This window comes from Girardinichthys multiradiatus, chromosome 23 (assembly GCF_021462225.1).
Source record: "Girardinichthys multiradiatus isolate DD_20200921_A chromosome 23, DD_fGirMul_XY1, whole genome shotgun sequence".
Lineage (NCBI taxonomy): Eukaryota > Metazoa > Chordata > Actinopteri > Cyprinodontiformes > Goodeidae > Girardinichthys > Girardinichthys multiradiatus.
Window position 1 is genome coordinate 31215870 of NC_061815.1, and position 11374 is coordinate 31227243.

Genomic DNA, 11374 nt, shown 5'->3' on the forward strand with positions numbered 1-11374 from the left:
CCGGTCCATACAGTCGAAGCGTCACCAGTAGAAAGGCTGTTCTTAAGCTTCTCAGGGCTGCTTTGATCTCCTTTGTTAGTCTGTTCCTGGCCTGCCTGTACTGCGCCCAATATCCACTGCTGTGAGCTTCTTCCTTGTCCCTGTGCAGATTCCTGAGATGTGGAGTAAACCATGGCTTGTTATTCCCAAAGGTGCAGAAGGTCTTGGTCTGCCCACACATGTCCTCACATAATAATAATACATAATGTATTTATGCCTGTTTCCATTAATATCATACTATCCAGAGGGTGTCCAAATACAAGATTTTTAGGTAATTGCTTTCATTTTCATTTGATAATTTGTACAGCACTTTGATTAACTGATGCTGCCTTTCCAAAAATGCTACAGAAATAGACTTTCAGTTGACATGGCTTGACATATAACATGACTTTATTCGTTCTGCTTTTCTTATATCAGAGAAAGCATGACAAATAAACTACATAAACAGAATTTTTAGAACAAAACGTTGCTCTTTGTACCGTTTTGTTACCTGAGTGTGTTCATTTTTAAAATTGCAAGAAGCCGTGTATTGATCCTGGTGAACTTGACAAAAAGCAAAACAAGAACACGCCCTAACATTTTCCAGGATGGTTAACCTTGGAATTACCTGAAAAAAAAAAAAAAAACTTAAATGGATTACATGGATTTCTACTGATAAAAATAAACTGTAGCAAAAATCTTAATTTTGAATCATTGCATTTGAGGACAAATGACTGCAGTTCTGCGGGTTGACCACTAGGTGGTGGTAAATAGCATATATGTTTTTTTTAACATCTGAGGTAGTTGGGCAAGAGGAAGAAACGACTAGCGCTTTGAAAGGTAGTTTAGTCTGAATGAATAAAGGAAGGAAGATCAAAACTCTCCAAATAGGTGAGACAATGTTATTAAAAACATTCACGTTTTTCTGCATCTGTTTGTTAAATAACAATGTTTAGCAATATTTCGTTGAATTCTGACTGTGTAGTTCTGTGTAGTTTATGTTATTCGTGCTGCTTAGGATAATAAAGAATGAAATTATTTGGTGTAACCCAAACAATGAAACATGTATGAAAGCGGAAAAATATCTCAAATCTCCTTAAACCTTCTATAACAGGTGTCCTTCAGCAAACGACCGTTAATAGGTTTAAAATGTTAACGGAACTAAATCAACTTTAAATCACATCTTTGTAGCTCTGCGGGTTAAAGAGCAACATGAAGTGTTTCCGTGGTTACTGATTATACAGTCCGTACCAAAAGCTTTTAGCAGGCAAACAACTACTACATGCTTAGAGTTACTAAAACATTTTTCTATTGTACTTAAGCAGGAAATAAAGTTTTAAATGATTTTAATTCAAAGAGTCAAAGTCTGCAGTGTTGATACGTTTCTCTTTAACATCTAAACCTTACTTTAACATAAAGTCCTGGGCCTAAACCTGACTAATGGTGACTCATTCTTGTCTTGATCACAGTCTGATGGCTTCTGATACTCCAGCTGTTTTTCTGAAGATGACTTTTAAGTGTTTTCTTTTCACTGTAGCCTCGCACTGATCATGCTGGCAGCTATACAGATGACCACCACATTGAGCCAGGATCGTTGTTAAAGTTGTTGTTGATACTGTAAATCAGTTGTTTATTCATGTCAGTCTTCCTGGGTATGAGAATTAACCCCACACATGGCTTCACAAAACAGCACTCATGGTACCGTTCTCCTTTTTTCCCCTCTCGATAAATATTTTTTCAGATGTTTCAGAAATTAAAAGAATTCATCAGAGTAAATAACTGCACCAGTCTTCTGCAGTCCAGGCTTTCTACTTCCTTTAGAATTTGTCTGTCTGCCTTTCTCAGAAGAAAGCCTTCTTGCACAATTCTTTGCCTAAACATCCATAAAGATGTACTTTCGCTCACATGCTGCCAAGGTTAAGCAAGCTCTGCACTGGTGGTACCTTTGTCCTGTTGTTGGCTGGATACTTTCTGATATCCTGAAACCTTCTTCCCTGCACGTAAGCATCTGAGCTCAACGTTGTTGATGATCTAGAAAACTCTTTCAGCTTTCCTTTTGGATCAACCAAACCTGATCTACACAACATCCACTCCTCTATGACCAAACCAAAACATCCATGTTTTTGACTCAGTTCAATGGACGAAGGCACTAATTAATTTCTAGTTCTAGTTCTTTTAAAGATGCAGTATTTAACTTGGGCAAACATTAACATCACGTTTATCCAACTTCATTACCTGATGTTTGTTTAAAAGAGTTAAACAACTCATAAAGTCTTCTCCCTGATCTCTTTAAAATGATATACACTTGTTTTCTTGTAGGTTTAACCTCTTGTTACCTGGCTACAAAACTTTGTCTTTATATTGTGACCACTACCTGCTAAAGGGCCACGTCAGACTCGGTCATCCACAGTAAAACATGGTGGACCCAGAAGTGTCCATTCTGCTGCACTGTGCACACTGGAGGGGGCTGCTGGAGAACCATGTACAGGTGGAGCTTTCTGACAGGTACTCGGATCTCCTCTGAATTGTAAAAGTCATGTTTTATTTCCTTATATTTTCCTTCCAAGCAGCCAGATATTGTTGTATTTTTTTTTAACAGATCCTGTTCAGAAGTGTTTCTGTGCACTTCAGCTTTTTTCACTCAAGTGGGATTTAATTCTTGACCCTAAATGTATTTTTTAAATTTTAAAGCAGTTAATCTTTTATATTTTATTTATAAATGTATTTTGTCTCTGAGACAAAAGTATTTTTATATAAAAAAAAAAAGTCATCTTCTGTGAAAGTTTATTAAATGTATTTTTTCCAAGTATGAAATTTCCGTTTTAGATATAAAAGCAGTTTTTTTTCATTCCATAAAAGTTGGTGATCTTTTTGTAAGAGCAGTGCTTTTATGATAAAAATTGTATTTTCATATAAGATCAGTTTTTCTGCATGAAAGCCTATAAGTACATCATAAAAGTATCTCTGTATACAATAAGCATTTATCTTTTCTATCAACGGTTTAATTTTTTATTTATTTATTTAAAAGCAGTTTTATATTAAAGCAACTTTTTTTTTGATGTTATAAGTAATTTATCTGTTTATAAAAAACATGAACCAGTGCTGTTGACATGAAAGAACCTTTAAATAGGATCTTTAGGCCGTTTGTTCCTGTTAGCAGAACACAGTTTGTTCCTTTTTCTTGAATAACAATAATTTAAGAGAAAACAATAAAGTCTGACCTCTCCTTCTCTCAGATTCAACAGGCAGACGGATCCTTTTCTTGAGCAGCACATAAACAAGGTCTGGACAGAGCGGCTTTCCAAGGAGCCGTGGCTTTTTAACGGGGCCAAATTTAGGCTACATTCCTTCTGCTTGGTCTCTCCAGAACATCACCGCTGCTTTCGGCCTGACCGTGCAGAGCAGCTGGGTGATCATAGAGGAGGTGGTGAAGCAGCTCAGGACTGTGTGGACATCATTAATGGGTGTATAGTTCAGACCGCAGATGGTGGAGGGGTCAATCAGAAGGTGTTGTCCCACTTCTCACCCACTTGTAGCTGCAGTAAATCACAGCTCGCTCCAGCTGAGCGTCACCCTAGTTCCCTCCTCACCCTGAGGCTAGGCCTCACCTGCTACAAGGACTACCTGGGAACAAACTGGTCGTGTCAGGTTGCAGAGCTCTGTCAACGTGGGCAGGAGGAGTTCGGTGACCCTCTGGCCCTGCTGGCTCAGCCCCTGGGTGTGGGCGCCGTGTTGTGCACACGTGATGGTCAGGTGGTGTTTATCAGGAGGAGCCAGAAGGTGGCAGAGGCGGCGGGGATGCTGGATATTCCCGGCGGCCACCCTGAGCCAAAGGTGACGCTGAATGATTAAAGTTATTTAAATGCTCTCTCTGTGATTGTTCTTCATGTGTTTGCTGCTGTCTGCAGGCGGTGTGTGAACACCTGGGTGAGGGAGCGGCTGAAGAACACATCAGTGTGGTCATGATGCAGCAGAGGCCGGACGCCATCGTCTCAGAGCTGTTCTCCTCCGTCTGCGCGGAGATCAGGGATGAGGTGGGCTTGGCTGCGCAGGTCACTGCTCCTTCATGTTTCCAGTACTGCTGACTGAATTAAGAAACTGATGTTAGAGTCAGTAAATCAAGATCAGTAGGTGTTGTCTGAACATCAGGGTTGGATCCTTAATATGAAAATAAAATAGAAGCACGTTACCCAAATAGGAATAAGACTTTTTATGGTTAGGATAAATTTTCTGAGCAGGCCGAGACATTTTTGTGTATAAACAACCAGTTGGTCCCGTTTTTTCTTAAAATACAGGTCCTTCTCAAAATATTAGCATATTGTGATAAAGTTCATTATTTTCCATAATGTAATGATGAAAATTTAACATTCATATATTTTAGATTCATTGCACACTAACTGAAATATTTCAGGTCTTTTATTGTCTTAATACGGATGATTTTGGCATACAGCTCATGAAAACCCAAAATTCCTATCTCACAAAATTAGCATATCATTAAAAGGGTCTCTAAACGAGCTATGAACCTAATCATCTGAATCAACGAGTTAACTCTAAACACCTGCAAAAGATTCCTGAGGCCTTTAAAACTCCCAGCCTGGTTCATCACTCAAAGCCCCAATCATGGGTAAGACTGCCGACCTGACTGCTGTCCAGAAGGCCACTATTGACACCCTCAAGCAAGAGGGTAAGACACAGAAAGAAATTTCAGAACGAATAGGCTGTTCCCAGAGTGCTGTATCAAGGCACCTCAGTGGGAAGTCTGTGGGAAGGAAAAAGTGTGGCAGAAAACGTTACACAACGAGAAGAGGTGACCGGACCCTGAGGAAGATTGTGGAGAAGGGCCGATTCCAGACCTTGGGGGACCTGCGGAAGCAGTGGACTGAGTCTGGAGTAGAAACATCCAGAGCCACCGTGCACAGGTGTGTGCAGGAAATGGGCTACAGGTGCCGCATTTCCCAGGTCAAGCCACTTTTGAACCAGAAACAGCGGCAGAAGCGCCTGACCTGGGCTACAGAGAAGCAGCACTGGACTGTTGCTCAGTGGTCCAAAGTACTTTTTTCGGATGAAAACAAATTCTGCATGTCATTCAGAAATCAAGGTGCCAGAGTCTGGAGGAAGACTGGGGAGAAGGAAATGCCAAAATGCCAGAAGTCCAGTGTCAAGTACCCACAGTCAGTGATGGTCTGGGGTGCCGTGTCAGCTGCTGGTGTTGGTCCACTGTGTTTTATCAAGGGCAGGGTCAATGCAGCTAGCTATCAGGAGATTTTGGAGCACTTCATGCTTCCATCTGCTGAAAAGCTTTATGGAGATGAAGATTTCATTTTTCAGCACGACCTGGCACCTGCTCACAGTGCCAAAACCACTGGTAAATGGTTTACTGACCATGGTATCACTGTGCTCAATTGGCCTGCCAACTCTCCTGACCTGAACCCCATAGAGAATCTGTGGGATATTGCGAAGAGAACGTTGAGAGACTCAAGACCCAACACTCTGGATGAGCTAAAGGCCGCTATTGAAGCATCCTGGGCCTCCATAAGACCTCAGCAGTGCCACAGGCTGATTGCCTCCATGCCACGCCGCATTGAAGCAGTCATTTCTGCAAAAGGATTCCCGACCAAGTATTGAGTGCATAACTGTACATGATTATTTGAAGGTTGACGTTTTTTGTATTAAAAACACTTTTCTTTTATTGGTCGGATGAAATATGCTAATTTTGTGAGATAGGAATTTTGGGTTTTCATGAGCTGTATGCCACAATCATCCGTATTAAGACAATAAAAGACCTGAAATATTTCAGTTAGTGTGCAATGAATCTAAAATATATGAATGTTAAATTTTCATCATGACATTATGGAAAATAATGAACTTTATCACAATATGCTAATATTTTGAGAATGACCTTTATGCATCGACTGTTATTTATTGACTGATCACTCGGCTCCCACTGTGCCATGACAAAAACAGGGATCCTTAACATTTTTATGTCCAAATTTCAGACTTTTCCAGAGCTCTGAGGCCTTTTAGATCATTTTAGAAATATAAAAACAAACATTCACTATAGATTTATGGCAGTTATTTCTGCAGTGGTCAGACTTTAAAGATGGAGTCTTGCTAAAACCACAAACTGTGTGGAGGTGAGGCGGAGGCGGCTGGACAAAGGAATGGTGGGATGGATGGACTGAAAACAGGAATAAATGAAAAAGGGGCAGAGAAGACATGGAATAAATTCTGTACTCTTAATGCAATTCAACAATAGTTTATTAGTCAAGACGAGAAATCAGACAATTCAGACGATATTTCTAAAATGAACCACACCTGTTCTGTCTGCAGGTAAATATCCCTTTGAGCAGCCTTGGAGCTCCTGTCCTGATGGGCGTCGCTCTGAACCACACCAGCGCTGGACGGCCGAGCGCAGAGTTCTACGTCAGGTGATATTTCTATTATTATCCTTCATTTATCCAGGTAAAAAATGTCTCATTCAGATTCAAATTTCAATTAAAATTAAAAGTCAAATCATAAGCAAAACAGAGCAGCATGAAACACCTTGAAAAGATTTCTCTTGTTCCATTAAAATGGACTTTGACTTCCCCAGAGTAACCAGAAGTTAGGAGGGTAACATCATAAGAAAAATCCATAGATTTTAAGTTCCTGACACAAACTGCAGCCCTGGTTTCCTTATAAAACCTGAGTTAAACCAAGAAACGCTACTTGGAAGAATAAAGCAACCAGAGAAAACCCGTATAATCTTACAAAGTCTAAGAATTTCATCAGTTTACCTAGGTTGTATTTAGTTGATTTTTAAACTGAAGCTTTTGGCATATTTTATAGTTACTATAAGTAGAGAAATATACACCTAGGATCTTGTTTTAAATACTTTTTAGTTGTTACCAAAGTATCGGGTCTGCAGAAACAACCATTTTCCATGGCTAGACTTACTCTTTAGTTGGAAAATTGTTTGAATCATTCTATTTCTATGACTCGTGGTGAAAATTGTCATTTTGCTTTGTTATCACACAACGTTGCTTAATCTGTTTTAAAAGTTTCATACGCTGCATTTTTAAGAGTCTATTTTTAGTGTCAAAAACTCAGTAATACAGAATAACTGCCTAAAACTGAAAGTTGAAGACATTTCATGTATGTCTAAATAAATCCAGGTCTAAAAGGATGTGTTTTCTGTGTTGTGAGATGTCATCAAGTAACTTCTATCTCCGTGTCCTCAGCTGCTCTCTGTCTTCTGATGAAGTTAGAAAGTTGTACTGGAAAGGAGGAGCAGAGGCCAACGAGTCCACGGACGCCGTCTTCCTCTGCAGAACGGTCAGTTCAGCTCGGGAGTCGGTGATGTGATTTCCTGCTCCAGCATGAAGTGGAAGATGCGTTGGAAGGAGCAGATTCCAGAGGTTGTTTCTATCTTGTTTTGTGTGTTGCAGGAGGTGTTGCAGCTGAACCGGAGCAGCCCTCTGTGGTCGGAGATGTGTCCCTCAGCTAAAGGGGCCGTGCTACTCTATCAGATGGTGAAACCAGAAGGAAAACCAAGCAAATAAAACAGCAAAACGTCTCCCAGTTAGATGTATTCACCTGAACCACTCAGAGGACCAGCAGCAATGTCGTAAATTTCTCATTTTCTGTACTTTGTAAAATATGACGGTTAAAATTATTAAAATATTTTAGTAAAAAGTTTTTGTCTTTGAAACACAAAACCAACTTTCTATGATTGTACAAAACGGCGTGCAGCATTTATTTCAGGTTAACAAAATCCACTAACACTCACTGCGCAAAAATTTTAAACCACCCTGTTAGCGACTGTCAAACAAAGACGCTGAGCAGCTGAATAAGGGAATCCTTGTTGACGCGCCAGCTTATCAAAACGCAATCCAAGATGCAGTTAAGATGATTTTATTTTGTCGACATTGTCAATATCCAAGGTAGAACAGTATCCAAGGCAGCATAAAAAAATGGATCCGTAGGATTAAACGGTGATTAAGGACAAAAAACGTAGTTTAAGGCGCTCAGCAAAAAAGGTAGACCTCCCCCATCATCCACTCACTAAAATCACACAAGCCACAACAGGTGATTTACAATCACTGATAGCACCACGTGATCCCACGCTACGCCTATCCACAACACACCCCTCGTTTTTTTTTTTTTCTCGACTTTGCTTCCAAAAAAAAGCTACATTTTCTTGTAACCTTGTAAGCGTGGTGTGCTGTGTGTAGTTAGAAAATGGAGGACAAAAGAAGTGCCAACCTAAAAAAAAAAAAACATCTACAGAAGAAAAACACTGAAAAAGTCCTTGAGAAGCTGGTAAGAAAACTAGCAAAGCCTTCACACAGGATCTGTGCTTCAGTTGATCACTTCAGAAACATTCTTTGAGAAGGTTAAAATACTGTTTTATGTATTCCGATTTTGCTCATTCAACTAAGAAAATGGGAACAAATTTATGCCAAAAGATGGAGCACAAAATTAGTTTTTTGCTCAGGGGTCTGTAAACACTGGTTCTTTCCTTCATTTTAAGAGGTTTCTTTTTAGACAAAAGAAAAAACTAAAAAAAAGAGTAAATGTCCCAGTAAAATCTCAGAAATACTGAGAGCAGCATGGGTGGTTCTAGACCAGGGCCAACAGGGGCCAGTAGAACCAGTCCTGACCCATATTATGGCCCCTGTTATCAGGCATAATACAAAAATCATTTTCTGAAGATATGTGCTGGCACAGAGACCATAACTGACTAGTTCCTTAGACAAACTTCATTTTTTTTACCTCTACAGTTTTACTTTAACAATGAATAAAAAATTTAGGTGTTGCACTTTTATCTTCAGCCATATTGAGATAAGATCAGTTTTCATTTGCTACATCAGGGGTGTGGAACCTGCAGCTCCAGAGCCGCAAGTGGCTAATATATAACCTAATATACGCTGCTCAAAAAAATAAAGGGAACACTCAAATAACACATCCTAGATCTGAATGAATGAAATATTCTCATTGAATACTTTGTTCTGTACAAAGTTGGAAATGCTGACAACAAAATCACACAAAAATCAAAAAATGGAAATCAATTTTATTAAAAAATGGAGGCCTGGATTTGGAGTCACACACAAAAATTAAAGTGGAAAAACACACTAGAGGCTGATCCAACTTTGATGTAATGTCCTTAAAACAAGTCAAAATGAGGCTCAGTATTGTGTGTGACCTCCACGTGCCTCTATGACCTCCCTACAACGCCTGGACATGCTCCTGATGAGACGGTGGATGGTCTCCTGAGGATCTCCTCCCAGATCTGGGCTAAAGCATCCACCAACTTCTAGACAGTCTGTGGTGCAACGTGACGTTGGTGGATGGAGCGAGACATGATGTTCCAGATGTGCTCAATCAGATTCAGGTCTGGGGAACTGGCGGGCCAGTCCATAGCTTCAATGTCTTCATCTTGCAGGAACTGCTGACACACTCCAGCTACATGAGGTCTAGCATTGTCCTGCATTAGGAGGAACCCAGGGCCAACCGCACCAGCATATGGTCTCACAAGGGGTCTGAGGATCTCATCTCGGTACCTAATGGCAGTCAGGCTACCTCTGGTGAGCACATGGAGGGCCGTGTGGTCCTCCAAAGAAATGCCACCCCACACCATTACTGACCCACTGCCAAACTGGTCATGCTGAAGGATGTTTCAGGCAGCAGATAACTCTCCACGGTGTCTCCAGACTCTGTCATGTCTGTGCTCAGTGTGAAGCTGCTTTCATCTGTGAAGAGCACAGGGCGCCAGTGGTGAATTTACCAATCCTGGTGTTCTCTGGTAAATGCCAAGCGTCCTGCATGGTGTTGGGCTGTGAGCACAACCCCCATTTGTGGACGTCGGGCCCTCATACCATCCTCATGGAGTCGGCTTCTAACCGTTTGTGCAGACACATGCACATTTGTGGCCTGCTGGAGGTCATTTTGCAGGGCTCTGGCAGTGCTCCTCCTTGCACAAAGGTGGAGGTAGCGGTCCTGCTGCTGGGTTGTTGTCCTCCTACAGTCTCCTCCACGTCTCCTGGTGTACTGGCCTGTCTCCTGGTAGCGCCTCCAGGCTCTGGACACTACGCTGACAGACACAGCAAACCTTCTTGCCACAGCTTGCATTGATGTGCCATCCTGGATGAGCTGCACTACCTGAGCCACTTGTGTGGGTTGTAGAGTCCGTCTCATGCTACCACGAGTGTGAAAGCACCACCAACATTCAAAAGTGACCAAAACATCAGCCAGAAAGCATCGGTACTGAGAAGTGGTCTGTGGTCCCCAGCTGCAGAACCACTCCTTTATTGAGTGTCTTGCTAATCGCCAAAGATTTCCCCCTGTTGTCTATTTCATTTGAACAACATCATGTGAAATTGATTGTCAATCAGTGTTGCTTCCTAAGTGGACAGTTTGATTTCACAGAAGTTTGATTTACTTGGAGTTATATTGTTGTTTAAGTGTTACCTTTATTTTTTTGAACAGTGTATTAAAGGATGAAATATTTTCCTGTTATTTTGTATTATTTTGTTCTGTGCCCCCATGAAAAAACACTGGCCCCACCCTGGCTCCTTGGTAAATCTGGCCTTGAACCACCAGTGGAGAACAGCATTAGTTATTTTTGTGAATATATTTGGATATTCTCAGATGTTGAAAAGTGTTAAATATGCAGGAAAAATGTCAATAATTAAATAAATCCATAAGAACAAATGGGTATTCTGATATTGTAAAGTCAGATATATGCCAAAGAAAAAACTTCTGAGATTCAGATATTCATGAGAAGCAGATCTGGATATGTTGCAGCTTTACAGCACGCAGGTTATTCTGACCTATTTATGTAGAAACTGAAGCAACGAGGTTCACTTAGAAGCCAAGACAGTTTTCCCTCCGCTGTACTTGTCTGTGATCTCGGCACTAAGGACCGCTAGATTGATCCGCTTTTTTACCAAAGAACTAGCAGAAGATACATGAAAACTTTTAGAATCACCTTTATCTTTCACAGCATAGAAAGCGTGAGACCACCTGGGTTGTGTAATAAAAGGGGCGTGGCCTATAAGTCACCAGGATTCACCTCTGTAACCTGCAGCAGATGTTTGTCAGGCACTTCTCCTGTACTTGCAAGTTTCTGGAAGTTGAATTTAAGACCACTACAATTAAAACCTGCATGAATTATGAAAAACAAGGTAATCACTTATATTTACCTTAATAGTTTGTTTTCTTTTTAGGGCGTCTGACTCAAGTGCTTCAACAAAAAGGATCCCTTTCCCACAGCAAATACTAAACCTCTTTAACTTACTGATGACAGAATTCAGCCAACTATGGAAACCATTTTTCCCCCCATGATAAAAATGAGTCTGGCTGGTTCAACATGATT

At 40.8% G+C, this 11374-nt stretch overlaps 1 protein-coding gene across 2 annotated transcripts; it reads left to right on the top strand.

The window, feature by feature from the left end:
• Nucleotides 1-753: 753 nt before the first annotated feature.
• On the top strand, nucleotides 754-7692 carry nudt22 (nudix (nucleoside diphosphate linked moiety X)-type motif 22). Of its 2 annotated transcripts, none has more exons than XM_047352902.1 (7): nucleotides 754-909; nucleotides 2338-2523; nucleotides 3255-3852; nucleotides 3927-4052; nucleotides 6349-6446; nucleotides 7239-7332; nucleotides 7446-7692. In XM_047352902.1, exons 2-7 carry the CDS (start codon nucleotides 2435-2437, stop codon nucleotides 7557-7559), a joined length of 1119 nt encoding a protein of 372 aa, XP_047208858.1. In that variant the 5' UTR covers nucleotides 754-909; nucleotides 2338-2434; the 3' UTR covers nucleotides 7560-7692. The 2 variants fall into 2 exon arrangements, with proteins under 2 accessions (XP_047208858.1, XP_047208859.1); XM_047352903.1 differs by having other exon boundaries at nucleotides 788-909; nucleotides 2402-2523.
• The last annotated feature ends 3682 nt before the right edge of the window (nucleotides 7693-11374 follow it).